At 50.0% G+C, this 14,495-nt stretch overlaps 4 protein-coding genes across 4 annotated transcripts; 2 read left to right on the plus strand and 2 right to left on the minus strand.

Annotated features, from left to right (window-relative positions):
* The first annotated feature begins 1,262 nt into the window (after nt 1–1,262).
* On the plus strand, nt 1,263–3,924 carry BJX68DRAFT_232638 (Zn(II)2Cys6 transcription factor). The gene is made up of 5 exons (XM_071039518.1): nt 1,263–1,901; nt 1,963–2,168; nt 2,225–2,616; nt 2,661–3,251; nt 3,305–3,924. The coding sequence occupies exons 1-5, from the start codon at nt 1,544–1,546 to the stop codon at nt 3,795–3,797; spliced, it is 2,040 nt and encodes a 679-aa protein (XP_070901163.1). The 5' UTR covers nt 1,263–1,543; the 3' UTR covers nt 3,798–3,924.
* Nucleotides 3,925–5,722: 1,798 nt separating this feature from the next.
* On the minus strand, nt 5,723–7,860 carry BJX68DRAFT_232639 (aldehyde dehydrogenase). The gene is made up of 4 exons (XM_071039519.1): nt 7,469–7,860; nt 6,205–7,406; nt 6,088–6,157; nt 5,723–6,037 (listed from the first exon to the last, which is right to left on the minus strand). Exons 1-4 carry the CDS (start codon nt 7,525–7,527, stop codon nt 5,878–5,880), a joined length of 1,491 nt encoding a protein of 496 aa, XP_070901164.1. The 5' UTR covers nt 7,528–7,860; the 3' UTR covers nt 5,723–5,877.
* A 1,613-nt stretch (nt 7,861–9,473) lies between these two features.
* On the plus strand, nt 9,474–10,595 carry BJX68DRAFT_274573 (uncharacterized protein; the record flags this gene model as incomplete). The annotated part of the gene is made up of 1 exon (XM_071047684.1): nt 9,474–10,595. One exon carries the CDS (start codon nt 9,474–9,476, stop codon nt 10,593–10,595), a length of 1,122 nt encoding a protein of 373 aa, XP_070901165.1.
* Nucleotides 10,596–12,285: 1,690 nt separating this feature from the next.
* On the minus strand, nt 12,286–13,529 carry BJX68DRAFT_264751 (alpha/beta fold hydrolase; the record flags this gene model as incomplete). Its single annotated transcript, XM_071045044.1, has 2 exons — nt 12,286–13,117; nt 13,189–13,529. The coding sequence occupies 2 exons, from the start codon at nt 13,527–13,529 to the stop codon at nt 12,286–12,288; spliced, it is 1,173 nt and encodes a 390-aa protein (XP_070901166.1).
* Between the last annotated feature and the right edge of the window lie 966 nt (nt 13,530–14,495).

The following is a 14,495-nucleotide window of genomic DNA, read 5'->3' on the forward strand; positions in this document are numbered from 1 at the left end:
AAGGCTTTTTATATTCTGCTGGCTGGCTAGCGCGCCGCTAGCGAGAAGCGAGATCATGTGTTGTTTGATTGATTTGGGTGAAGATTTTTCGCAGCGGGCCAATCATAGGAGAAGAAGAGATTTTCTGCGGCTCCGCTGTTTCTAGAACTTTAGCATTCCACTTTTGAAGAGGGTCCAGTCTGGGCGTTCTGTCCAATGTTGAGGGCTTCATTTCTTCAAGTTCACCGGTTGAATTGTTGTTATCAAATTCAATTACGTTTATCCTCACTGTTGGCAGCAAAACGCCTCGAGAATTGCGTCGAGACTCAAGTCGGAGGGTCCGCGGGACCGCGAACTTTCTCAAGAGACTGAAGCATGTGCAACGTAGATACCACCGGCAGTTGCAGACCAGCATCATCCCGAGCTTGGGAGTACGTCGGAGCTGCGAGGTTTCCTGACTAGGGAGCTGTGGCCACTGGGTACGACGTTATGTAGAGTAGCGAGCTGATGTGGATTCAACATGAAATCGGCCGGTTTGTTGACCTACATCAAGCAACAACTGGGCAGGACAGACGTTAGGACGCTTTTTCGCCTATGCTTTGAACTTGAGCCTCCATAACTATGTGTAAATGGGTGCACAGTAGTATGAGCGAAGCGATAAATAGCTGTAAACCTAATGTTCCAGGACGGACGTGCCAGGAACTACCTTCATGGTCTATGGATCAGATATATATATCACTGCATGAAGTATACCTACCTACCACTGATATGCCTTTGGCGTGTGTCGACCGTACATAGGCAGGTTACGGAGAAGTTCAAGGGACAGAGTCAGATAACTTTGAATTAAACTATCCCCGTAACGATATGATGACAGTAAGGATGGTTGTTGGTTATATTGAGGATGTTCGTGCGAGCGTGAGGTTCTTATGGAGGTTGTTGAAGCTGGAGAGGGCCTTTACTCCATCCATAACAGGAGTTAGGTGGTAGTATAACATATACCAACATAACACTCAACTTAGGTGGCCTTAACTAGATCTCACATTCAGGATATATTCTTGCATTTGCAACTACATCATGGAGAGTATACTATGATTCTCAATACAGTCAAAGAAATCTTGCGCCAAAAAAATGTGAAAACATACAACAGTAGGGATTCGCATGTGGTCACCCACCATACTACTAACCTACCGGCGTGTGGCTTAAGTACGGCTGAGCGGACGGGAAGCCCTGTTCTCCACACCCTGTGGTCGTATGTGCTTGTTCTCTCCTTGGAGTGGCCTATAGGCAGCTTGCGGGATATTTCTCAGGTTCCAGCGGCCGTCCTTATCAGTGCGGGGGCGGCGTTATCTAGGTAGGTGTGGTTGAACTTGCTCCAACTTGGAACCCTCCAACAAACAACTCCGCATTTCCTATCAAGACCACCACACGTGGGGTTCACCAACATCTTTCCCGACCTATCTGCGGCAACACCGACCGGTCCCTCATTCGAGACGACTGTATCTACTTTAGTCAATCTCGCTCATCATGACCTGACCGGGCGTCAGGTCTCGCCCTGCCGTCTCCCATGCCACGACCGAAAGTCCTTCCTGCCAATCGTCTGCGGGCACCGGAAGCCTGCCTTGCGTGCCGGGCATCCAAAAAGCGCTGCAGCGGCACATTCCCATGCACCAAATGCATCAGGAATGGACGTGCCGATACCTGCGTGCCCTTTCGTCGGTCGAACCCCACCTCTACTCCGCGACAGACGAACAATCTGTACAAGGCCTTGAACAGCCCGGCTGCCCAAGATGCTGGACGCCAGGCACGGAGCTCACTCAGTTTAGCTCCTGATAAGCTTCCGCAGCTTCTTCCAGCACCAGGTACCTCGGGAGCACCACACAAGACCCACTCTCGTATGCTTCGGAATCGACAGGGGGAGCGAGGTATCACACTCCTTCTGCGTGATAAGGGGTTTCTGAAAGTGATCGCTAAATGCCATTCCAGTCTATATAGGTAGAGCTGCCTCATTGTCCTTTCTACAGCTGCTCCGGGACACCGTTACACAACATATTGGACCTTCGCAATTTTCCCACAATGTCAGAAGAGAGGATATGCTTGAGACGGACACTCCAGATGAGGTGCCCCAGTCGTTCCAGAGCGATCTCGATATCGCTCAGGAACAGGCTTATCTCCGGACCTATTGCATTGCGGTATACCACTATATCCCCTCTCTAATGATATGCAACTAATTGTTCAATTTTCACAGACCAGCGGCTTTATCAATGTCCTCTCTGACACAGAAACCCGTCAGATGCTGGGGACATCTCCTCCTACGAACGACACGTTGAACAAAACGATGGTAGCCTTACGAGATATTATGATTGCTATCGGTGCTCAGTCTTCCAAGAACGACCCTGCTATCACCCGAGTGGAACGCTATTTCTTTACTCGTGCCCAGCAATGCGCATTCGCCGGCATGCTGGAGAACCCGAGCTTCGATTTGATTCGTTTGTTTATTCTCATGGCCTTCTACATGATGGGTGCTTGTCGCCGGAACGCCGCGTTCATGTACCTAGGTGTTGCGGCTAGGGCCGCCGCAGCTCTTGGCTTGCATCTCACTGATTTTGCCGCACTCGAGCTCGATGAGCAACAAAAAAGGTAAGGATAACTCGAAGATGGCACGGACTCTCTAACGGCCACAGGATGCGAGTCTGGATGAGTCTTTGTACGTTGGACCTGTTATCTAGCTCAATACTCGGGCGACCTCCGGCAACGGCCAACCTGCACCCAGAGATAACCGACGTCGAAGCTACCGAGTCGAGCCGAGCAATGGACGATAGCCTTATCGCGTCTTACAACATGTCCCGGATCCTTGACGAAATTGTTTCTCGACTATATGATGATAGGGCCGCGTCAACGGAAGTTGCAGAGTCGTTACTTGAAAAGTTGAAACAGTGGAGCAATGACCTTCCTGAATCGCTTCTGTCATCACCGAGCACCCCTCAAGAACGCCTAGCCGCACAAGAACATATAGTTGGGAGTCTCCACGTCGCATGTGCTTATCACTTTGCTGTCATCATAGTGACACGGCCATTTCTAATATCAGTTTTGGGAGTTCGTCTGGCACGATTACACCAAGAATCTCCGGGCATAATTCAGGATGAGATGGTTCTGGAAGATCCTGCACATACGAAGCTGGCGAACGCTTGCGTGGAGTCTGCATTGTACATGATTCAGACCTGCATGGAAGTCCATCAGTCTCGTCTGTTGCTCGGAAATATGTGCATATTGAAGTACGGTTTGCTTTTCTGGTATCTCACTCTTTGCGGCTAACAATCGAATCTAGAGCCCTTGTTTTCGCTGCAGCCCTAGTTCCCGGCTTCTCCATGTTTTCCCAGAAAGAAGTCGACTCAACCCTCGAAGAAGCATTCAACGGCGCCCTCGAAATCCTCCGCGTCCTCTCTCAACAATCAGCCCAAGCCGCCCACTATTACGAAATTCTCAACCTTCTCCGAAACGCAGTCGACGAACAGCGTCAACGCCTGCGAGAAAACCCGCCTCCCGATAAAAAGTACGTCAGCAAGCTATTCAGCTTGAACAATCGACGAAGCTCACCGCAGCCACAACGAGCCCTGACTAGTCCTTTTGAGCCTGGAAATCCTGCGGAGCTGACTCAGATCCAGCCACTAGCTGTTGACCCTGCATATACTGATCCTGAAGGTTCAGGGTTTCTCTTTGACGCTGCAGATGATTGCCCCCCGTTTCCCAACTGGGAGGGTATGGAGTTACCCTTATGGGACAGGTTTCCATTTATCGATGATGATTCATTCCTGAATTAGCAGTGCTCTGCACACAGCTCATATCCCTGCCCCTTTTTTATCTTACTTTTCTGTATACCCGCATGTATGTACATGACGTCCGTGTCCCTCTAGCGCAAACTAGTGGAATCCAATGAATCCCAGTCACCAGTACCAAGGGATACCCCGACTCAGAAGGAGCGAGGTATACTCCTATACTACAGTGCGAGTCGCACCTTCCTCTTCAGAGTGTAGTGACGTTCTGGTCAAGGCGAGAGCGACCCATCGTACCTTCCGTATACGGTGAGACCCACGGGTCGCTCCTTTCGTACCTTGTTCAATTCACTCAGGGCAACTGTGCACTCAGTTGCTGGATCGCACCTTCCACATCTGCTCCACCGTATATCTAGCGGACACGGAAGGAGCCACCAAGATGGCGGAATCCCCATTCCTACCGTTAGCCCAAGCCTGGAAAACCGGCTACCACTGCATCCGTATAGTACGTCTTCCGGTTACGCTTGGTCATGGCAAGAGTATCAGAATCATTAATCCTGACGATACACACCGTACTATTCAACCGCAGCGCTGATGACCTGATGATGTGCGTCTCGGACGAGGCCTGATTCCCCATCCCTATGGGTACCCATAGGGTCTACCAGCCACCCTACCTAGCTGAATGGGTTTCGCGCTATCATGCATGCTTGCCGTATATACCTTTATGGTACACGCATTCGCCTGCAGCTGGTCGAGACATAGTTCTGAGTGAAACTGAAGCTGCCCTGATCGCAAAGTCCTAGCCCAAGACAAGCAGAAACAATCTACGTCTACCGGGTAAGTTAGCGAGTCCTCTGCGATGACCACATTTGGTCTTCGTGTCTTGTGGCTAGCATACCATATAGCCGTTGCAGTGACAAGACTACCACCGCGATGGCAAGGAGATCATGCCCCGTAGGACCTAGGAAAGCACATCGTGCCGCTGGTCAGCATAGAACCGGCACCGGAAAGCGCTCGAAAAAACGATAATCAAGCCCAAAAAAAAAAGAGAACTGAATATGGCGGACGAGGACAGCTGAAACTGATCTTTCGATCTTGAAGAGAGCGAACAGAAAGTCGACGTACGCCATGCCTTGATGTCTCGTATTTCTCCAGTGAAGATTTCTGTCTATGTTGTTACATGGCTGGCTTGCTCTGCTTTGAGATGATTGACTCTCTTAACATTTGTCTTCACGTAGTTTCGAATGGCCTAATTTCGCTTGTATTTCAGGCCTGATCTAGGTAGGATTCGATGACGGCCATGCCTGTATGTTCAGCGTCTGCAGATCAACACACCGGGTCTCTGCGATATAAGGCATTGATTGAACTCATTCTAGACTCTTAGTAACCGGTCTGTATAGATATCGAAGAATAATAGACTGTCGATCAGAGAGGTTGAAAATGCCGGTCGATCGAATCCATTGATCGCCTCTCGGCGGCTAAAATCTCCTACCTCAAACGAACTACTATTTCAACAAGATGGCGCTAGTAATATAGACGCTTATATTAGTGTATGGGTATAGCGTTTTTGTGTCTCATTTATTCAACTTTTTTCGACATTAATTTACGATACGCCGGCAAAACCACAGATGCAAGAAACGCTATTACTGCTAATAGTAAGAGCAGTAAGTAAGTAAAAGCCATGGGATTGATTCGATGGACTCCATGGAAGATGACCATACCCCTCCTCTAGTGGTCGGACGTTGTTCGTTGCCTCGGGGTATGTTTAGCCCGAGGTGAGTTGAGGGAAATTTCGCGGGGTGTTAGGCCGGGTTCCCGAGCCCCGGGTGAGCCTGGGCTGCGCCGAGATGCCCTTCGTGGCGCGGGGCAATGTCGAGCGAGCGGCGAGCCGCTCCTGTTCTCAAAGGGAGACAGGCTACGTGGACTTTCTCTCTTGGACGTGATGAATACGACACCGGAATACAGATAAGTAAGTGATAGCTATTTCAATAAGATATTGTTCGTAAAATCGTGCTTGAAATTATTTCTGATATGTTTTACATCAAATGGCAATCCAAAAGAAGGCCATACCACAGCACGCTTGGTTATCATTTGTGCAAGTTCGTCATAATGTCATATGGTATTTTGTTTAAGCAAAGAGAGCATCGCCCAGGCGGTAGTGAACCGTCTTGACCTGGGTGTAGTTCTCGAGGGCGTAGGAGCCGAGCTCTCGGCCGAGACCAGACTGCTTGAAGCCACCGAAGGGAGCCTGGTATGAGATCAAGTTGTAGTTGTTGATCCAGACGGTACTGCAGTGTGGTTAGATAAGGTTCTTGAAAGAAAGTGGGAATGTGCTTACCCAGCCTTGAGGGCGTTGGAAACGCGGATGGCAGTGTTGACGTTCTTGGTGTGGACAGCAGCAGCAAGACCTAATAGTGTCAGTATGATTCAATCAAGATTGAGTGGCCAAGCCTACCGTATTCGGTGCTGTTTCCAATCTTAATGGCCTCGGCCTCATCCTTGAACTTCTGGACGGTGACGACAGGGCCGAAGATCTCCTCCTGGGCGATCTTCATGTCGGAGGTGACGTCGGTGAACACGGTGGGCTGGATGAAGTAACCTTCCTTGCCATGGCGGTCACCACCGACAGCAACGGTAGCACCGCTCTGCTTACCGTGGTTAATGTACTCCATAATGCGGTCGAATTGGAGCTGGGAAACCTGGGGGCCCTGGAAGGTGTCCTGCTCGAAGGGGTTTCCAAGCTTGTTCTTGGCAGCACGCTCCTTGAAGCGCTCGACAAACTTGTCGTAGATACCCTCCTGAACGAGGATACGGGATCCAGCACAGCAGCATTGGCCGTGGTTGAAGAAGATACCAAAGTTGGACCATGAGATGGCGTTGTCAATATCGGCATCATCAAAAACGATGTTGGGAGACTTGCCACCAAGCTCGAGGGTGACCTTCTTGAGGTTACTCTTGGCAGCAGCCTGGAGAATGGTGCGTCCAACAAGGGTCGAGCCAGTGAAGGCGACCTTGTCAACATCCATGTGGCTGGAGATGGCAGCACCGGCAACACGGCCGAAACCAGAGATGATGTTAATGACACCAGCAGGGAAGCCAGCCTCCTTGATCAACTTTGCGGCGTAGAGAGCAGAGAGAGGGGTCTGCTCAGCAGTCTTCAGAACAACAGTGTTACCAGCAGCAACAGCGGGACCAATCTTCCAGGACCACATGAGAAGGGGGAAGTTCCAGGGAATGATTTGACCGCAAACACCAATGGGCTCGTGGCGGGTATAGGTAAGAGTCTCGGGGTTAGTGTCAATGGTTTGACCGTGAATCTTGTCGGCCCAGCCAGCATAGTAGCGCAAGCAGCCGATGGCGTTAGCTGTGTCACCCTTGGCCATGGTGAAGGCCTTTCCGTTGTCGAGAGACTCGATAGCAGCAAGGGTATCAATATCACGCTCCATCAGGTCCGCCAGCTTGTTGAGGTAGCGGCCGCGCTCAGAAGGAGTTACCTGGCGCCAGGCACCCTCGAAGGCAGCGCGAGCAGCAGCAACAGCGGCGTCCACATCCTTTTCCGTGGCCTCGTGGACGGATGTAATGACCTTCTCGTTTGTGGGGTTGATGACCTCGAAGGTCTTGCCTTCGGCACCCTTCACGAACTCGTTGTTGATGAACCTAGAAGCGGCGACGGTTAGAATCTGGACACGAAGCAAGCAGAATGCTGGAAGACGTCATACAGGCCGAGGGGCTGCTCATATTTGACGATAGGGGTCTCGATGGTAGTGGTAAGAGACATGGTGAGGGGAGATTGTGGCCTTGGAGGGGTATCAAAAAGGAGAAGAGAGGTTTAACCGAGAAGGGAGGACAGGAGGGAGGACAAGCTCTTCATATTAATAGCTGCTGGTGGCAGAGAAAAGAGGGGAAGGAGGGGGAAGAATTGCACCGAGCCGCCGTAGCAACGGCCCTGGCAGGCCCTTGGAAATTACACGTATGACCGCGTTGCCCCACTCGCATTCCAGATTATTTCATCATAAAGGCCCGGATCCGTTACCTCGAAACAGCGGTTTTGCGGAGTCTGGGAGAGCTTGTGAGAGTAACCGAGGGTGTACCATAGATTGAAACTTTCGCCCCCCACCACGGTTGTATGAAACTGTATGAAGAAGACGATCGTGCGGGGTTTCTCATCCTTGCAAGCTCTTTTATTGGGGCTGATCACTGACTCGTTTGAAGCCGGCCGGTTCTTGTATTACCAATTCTTGGCACCGGAGCACCTCCGCTACAGTATTTGCAACTCGGACACCACTGTATTGCTAAAAGACGGCAGAGCGGCCTCTTAGTCTCCTCTGACCAGCCTTATACCTGCCCGAGTTCCCTGTAGTCTTTCCATGAACCCTCAAGCTGGAAAGCCGGTCTCGTTGAAGCTCCAAAGTCGCCACCTAAGGTAAACTTCCCGCACGGTCCCTGTATCCCGCTCGTTTCGGTGGATTACTAAACACGTGCTGACCCCTCCAAGGAGAATTTCCCTGGAAATATCTCCAAACTCCGTGGCCCCCCCTTTCTATCTGGACAGAAAGTCGTGATTAAGGCGGCCGCGGCCTGATAAGCTCGCCCCGCCGCGGAAAACATGCTCAACCGGGCAAGAGGCGTGGCCACCATACCGTTGCGCGCCGACGGAGCTACGGAGCTACGGAGCTGATGATAAACCTCTCTGTCTAACAGGTGCTAAAGAAGCGCCACATGTCTTAGCTTGGTTATAAATCAATGCTTCTTATTGTTACTGCAGCTCAGCCGCATATCTGATTGATAAAAAGTCGAAATTACAGCAGGTGAAAAATGCGTGGCGAATGGAGACTTGCCAGGCAGTGCTACTTTCGCCAGGCTGCTGTTTAGTATCCCGGACGCTAGTAATAAGATTGAGCCGGGGTTCTGCCCCAGATCAGAACCTCTTTTTTATCGGTCCGAATCGGCGGGATGCCTCAGATGCCAGCGGCTGTAGAGAGCAGAGCAGGTAATCCGCAGTCACGTTGGTTCTACATGTCAGCCTCCTTTCTGTAAATTGCTCTTGGCTTTGAATACTATAAAATTGTTATTTGTCACCCAGGTGTATGAGCCAGGGGTGCTTGGCATTTTTGCTCTGTCATTTAACCTTTTCGATACCTGACGTAGCTGATAGTATCTACTGCATCATGGGATGTTGATAACAGATATATTTTTCTACCAGTAGCTCCTAACCCCGCGCTCAATGACTCTGGCGTCTTAAGTCCACAGCTGGGTGTCGCGCACCGTCAAATCCCTTCACTGGGTTATTATTTTCCCAAGACTGAAGCTTGGTCTTCTCCATCTTGCTTAAATGGCATTATCTTACCACAGAACTCCTTGCCATTTTTCTTATTGAGAGTACCAGTCATGGTTCGTGTGCCAAAGTGGACTTGGACTTGCGAAGGGTGAAGAGCTGACGTGGATGGCAAACAAAAAATTGTTTGCATGCAGCATTTATGCAAGATTTTCCCACAGCAGGAAATGAATGTGCTCAATTCTGCTCCAAACCCCAAGGCAGGGTCATGGAGAGGACAGATGGTGCCTTGTGTTATCCAAAACTTCTTCACTCTGCTGCCTACCCCAAACGCTCTTGTGTTAGATACAGCCAAACACAGAGGTAGGAAGAACACCCCTACCATTCCCAGCAAGCTTTAACCTCTAACAGAGGTATCTGACTTAGGCAGGTCGGTTTCGGTTACTATCATGGCTCAAATCGAAATCGCCGAGATCTCTCGCCCCGACAAAGGAGACTCTTTGGCGTCAGTTTCAATCAGTGGAGTCGAGAGTCTGTCCTCCTATAGCTGGATCGAAACCCCTACGCCCAAGATTGCTGTCCCTGGTAGCCCTGCTCTCTGGACCCCCCCGCTAGGACATTATCATCAGATCAAGAAAGACTCTGGTCTGGTCTACATTGCCCAGAATGCAGCCCGCCACCCTGACAGCCCCCTCGAGCCGCTGTTACGAGCGTTGTACATTGCGCACCCTTCGTTCAACATCCACACCGTTGATCTAGTGACTGATCGGAACAATGTTCGGAAGCTCTTGTCCTTCGTTAACCCCTCCTTGGAGCAGAATAAACGGGAACCCTTCACCATTGAAGTCGAAGTCACAAAGGATACCGCAATCTTTTCTCGTTCTGAGACGGCAGTGTACAGATTCATCGGTCCTAAGGAGTCCATGGGTTACGGTCATGAGTTCGAGAAGGCGTATACAACGGAGATAGTGGATAACGGTGCCAGCCATCGTAGGATTATCACTTACGATCTCGGGGGGATGAAGCTCCTAGTTTCCTATGAGACGGGTGGATACATTTGGGACCCTGCTCAAGACGATGATGAAACATCAAGCTTGACTGAGCCACAGTCTCCCCTTCTGAGCAAGCCCTCTTTTGCAGCCAGCGACAAATCAGCGTTGATGATCAAAGAAGAAGGCCAGGTTGTGGCGCTTGATTCAATCCTTGAGATCAAGACGCGTACGGCGAAAAGACTCATTCCCTTGGCCGAAGTCATTCCGCAGATGTGGGTGTCTCAAACTCCGAATCTTGTCCGAGCCTATCACAAACATGGCCTGTTTACCTGTCCGAATGTCGAAAACATCACGGAAAAAGTGAAGGAGTGGGAGAAAGCCCACCGCGCAGATATCAAGAGATTGGTTACCTTGATCAAAAACATCATCTCGGTAGTCAAGGAGAATGGTGGAAAAGCTGTTGTCCGGTATGATTGCCAGAGCGACAAGTTGGTGGTCTGGAAAAATGACACGGGAAAGAAGTTGCTGCCGGATGACCTTTACGCTCGTTTCGAGAAAGACGAAGCTCATTTGGTCTAGACAGCCGCTTGATTGGATTTTGTGAGATGGCTTTTGGATCAGTGCGTGTTGAGATAAGCCCTTTTGAGGCGCACTTGACCACCAAGTTGGATCCGTTGCCATAGACCTAACCATGCTAGACATGAATAGATTTTCTATGGTAGATGAGCCAGATAAAAGAGCCGATAAAGTTTGAAATACCAGCACAACCTTCACATTAGGACTATATGTGTTTTGTCCATGTCAGCCACGTAATCTGTCGATCTGATACATACGACCATAGGGTGTGGAGAACAGGGCTTCCCGTTCGCTCAGCCGTACTTAAGCCACACGCCGGTAGGTTAGTAGTATGGTGGGTGACCACATGCGAATCCCTACTGTTGTATGTTTTTGAAGGTTTTGACTTTTGTTTTTGTTTCAGATAGAAGAACCATGCAAGACTTTAGTCAGACAGGCATAGGAAATGCGATGATCAGGGCTAATTTCATGTCGCAGTCACTTTGCATTCGTTCGTGATAGGAACCGCCCGGCCGAAACAGACAGACCCCTTGCAATTACAGGAGCAGCCCTCATTGCTGCAGCAGGCAGTATCCGAAGCGGGTATGAGACCATGAGCAAGCTGCTGGATCACGGAGGTCCTGAACTCGAGGCGTTGATCACAGAACAAGTTCTGATAGCAGCAGCGGGGAACCAACTATGGGGCCTAGACATCATAGCTCTTCTTCTTGATCATGGTTATGATGGTTATGACCTCGACTTCTCAACCGAGGTATTTGCAGCTGCGCAGGGAAATACGTATTGCGGAAAGGAGATTATAGCTTTCATGCTGAGATATCAAGTTCTGCCTTTTCTAGATGGGAATCAATTTGAAGAGTGGGAGTCTTGTAAGACTCTAGTATCCACTGATGATGAAGCTACGTCGGAGAGCGAGGGGGAGGATAAGCATGGTGGTTTTATTCCAGCAAGTCCGACGTCGGAATGGGATGCCTATAAGACGGCCGACTCGGAATAACCGCTGCATCGCATTGTCTAGGTATATCATTAAGAAATACCTGCACTGGGGGCCTCTTGCGTCCGTGACATTCTGACTGGCTTTGAGCCCTGGATCCAGTTAAGGCTAGGATGGAATAACCATCAAGCGCCTATGATAGCCATCACTATCAGCAGTATCTGGTTCCGGCCGACAAGGAGAAGGATGCCGTACTCTGCCTAGATCTAGAAAAAGTGCTGAACTAAGTTTCAAGCGCATAGCTAGTAATGTGTGTGGACCGGAAGATAGGGCAACCTGCCCCTTAGAGGCTTACCCTGGCCATACGCGCAGTGGACTCCAGTAAACTGGTATATATTAGAAAGGAGGGAATTAACATGCCACATGGCATATTCAGCTGGCAGCAATGGCTGTAAAGGCAGAGATACTAGCATTAGGCCCAATTATGCTGGTTATATATGCTTTCGCCCTCCTTGACTATCCCGCTTATGCTACGGAGTACATTCTCGATTTCCTAACTTTTAGATCATGGATACACAGTGATGAAGAAGACATCCCTCATCTAGACATGAGATAGGCAAGCCCAGCCTAAAAATGCGATCCTGATAAGTTACCAAAAAAATTAAAAAAATAAATAAATAAATTCAAAAGCAAGAGCTTCAGTTACTGAAGGGAGGTAGAGGGCACCATGGTTCGACGCCGCTCAAGCCAGTCACCCACCACTCACGGCGCAAGCCCACTAGTCTCCAAAAAGCTCAAAATCCGCTCATACACATTCACCGCAGTATAATGAACGTTAATCCCATGCCCCGTAACGGGCTCAATATGCGGCATGAACGGACTCGCCTGCGGCAACGCGTCGCGGGTCGACGAAAGAACATTTGAGCAGTCGCCTCCGCAAAAGGGGACATCATTTGAGCCCGAGATTACCAGAGCGGGGCCCTGGAAGGTGTTTACGCGGGGGAGGCTAGCTCCGATTGTTAGTAGCTCGCCGATTGAGACTGGTTGCTTGACACTCTCGACGTATGCGAGGAGGCCCGGGTCGAATTGGGGGGCGAAGCAAAAGAGGTATTGGTCTGCGGCGGCGTTTCCGGTTGCGAGGTAGCCCGGGGGATAGGCTGAACCTGAGGCTTCGCCTGGTTGAGGCTGCTGCTGCTGCTGTCCTTGAGTGGCAAGATACGCCTGATGCCAGTTCCCGCCCGCTAGGAAGAGATCGAAGAACGAAAGATTTGTCGAGAACCCCGTGAGCACAATAGCATCTGAGAGGGCAGGGTACATCGCGGTGAACTCGTATGTTTGAACGGAGCCAAATGAGTGTCCCACATGGACGACGTGGCGGGGCCTCGTGGACATCCCGGGAAACGAACCGTTGCGGACGAGCTGGGTTAGTTGTGCCAGAGCGGCGACTTCGAGGGATGTTTGGATCTCGTTCCTAGGGTCGCCGTGCGACGAGGCGCCGATGCCCAGGCGGTCGTAGGAGAGAGTGTGGTAGCCGTGGTCAAGGGAGTACTTGACGTAGGAGTAGTTGTAGTCGTTGTAGGCGAGGTCCCAGTATCTATAAAGAGAGGGTCAGTTAGGAAAAAGTTTCTCACTCGAGGCTGAATGGAAAAAGATCGTAAGACATACGTTTTATCGAATCCAATCCCGTGCGTTAGGATCTGAAGGATGGGCGGTTCAGTGCTATTGGGCGCGTTGGCCCGATCATCTGGAGTGCAATACTGAGTTGAGAGATTATATGTGCCCGTGATGGTGTGGTACCCAGTTAGGGCTTGAGCGGTACCGTTCGACCGTTGCTTAGAAGCCGCCAGGGCAAAGTTGATTGCCTCTAGGTCTGTGGACGGGGTAATCAGATTATCGAATACGCCATTGCGTGCGGTAACTCGAAGTTGAATGGTTTGGTTCTGGCAGAATCTCGCAATGGTCGTGCCAATAAGTGCCAGCCATATGGCTAATTTGGAGAACAGCATGGTGCTCAGATCGTTGCTTGTAAAAGGAGAGATTGAACAGTTTGTCGGCCTCTGGGCACTGTAGAATATTTATTTATTGTGTCACGAAAAAAAGCGCTGCCCTCCTTTTCGCGATCACGTCGAGTCATGATAACACCATGATGCTCTCTCGCGGATATAAAATCCACGTTTCTCAGCAAGCGTAGTAAAGTCATTGATGGGGAAGTTTATCTGAGGGGCACGCGTTATCAACTCTCTGGCGAGTTTCTGCTCGGCGCCTCAAGGTCTTCGATGCAGGTTTGGTAGAAAATCAGTGATCCCTATCTCACACTATGGTATCTACCAGACACGTGAAGGAACCCGAAGTTAGCCGTACTAGTTAGAAGAACACAGGTTGCGGACGGTGGAACGAGGAGCAAACTATCAAGGTTTAGCAGCATGTGATCCCTCAAGCATTATTATCTTGGGATAGCTGTTTCATGGCTTTTTATTAATATGATATGATCTTATGATTAATTACATATTCTCCGTTTTCCTCCTTCCACCCAGAAAGCCACTAGTAAAGATGTAGGTATCAGCACTAACACCTGTGGTTTAAGTAGCTCTTGCATCACCCTAATTTGTAGGCACTACTCCTTGAGCATGATATGGAAATAATGCGTTCTATCCTAGAAGCGCACGTGCTTTAATATACAAGTACAGACCTGAAAATAGCTTTGGCTCACTCTTCTCATGTTGCAATCCTCGACTGCCCCCGGCTACATACTCTAATCTTTGCATGTTTAATGTCCTATACACTCTACTCTTACCAATCCCACTCATAATAAATCTCCTCTTTAGTCTACCCAATGAGATAATTCTCCTTTGCGTCGTGTCGCTCGGCCTGCAGGATGTCTCGTGGCTTGTCTGGATGTGCCATGCGCATAATCTGTTAACGCTTAGACTCTACGCAGTTGGCTGTATTATGACCATGAACTCCAAGTTTTG

This window comes from Aspergillus pseudodeflectus (assembly GCF_044049435.1).
Source record: "Aspergillus pseudodeflectus strain CBS 756.74 chromosome Unknown BJX68scaffold_12, whole genome shotgun sequence".
NCBI classification, from domain to species: domain Eukaryota; kingdom Fungi; phylum Ascomycota; class Eurotiomycetes; order Eurotiales; family Aspergillaceae; genus Aspergillus; species Aspergillus pseudodeflectus.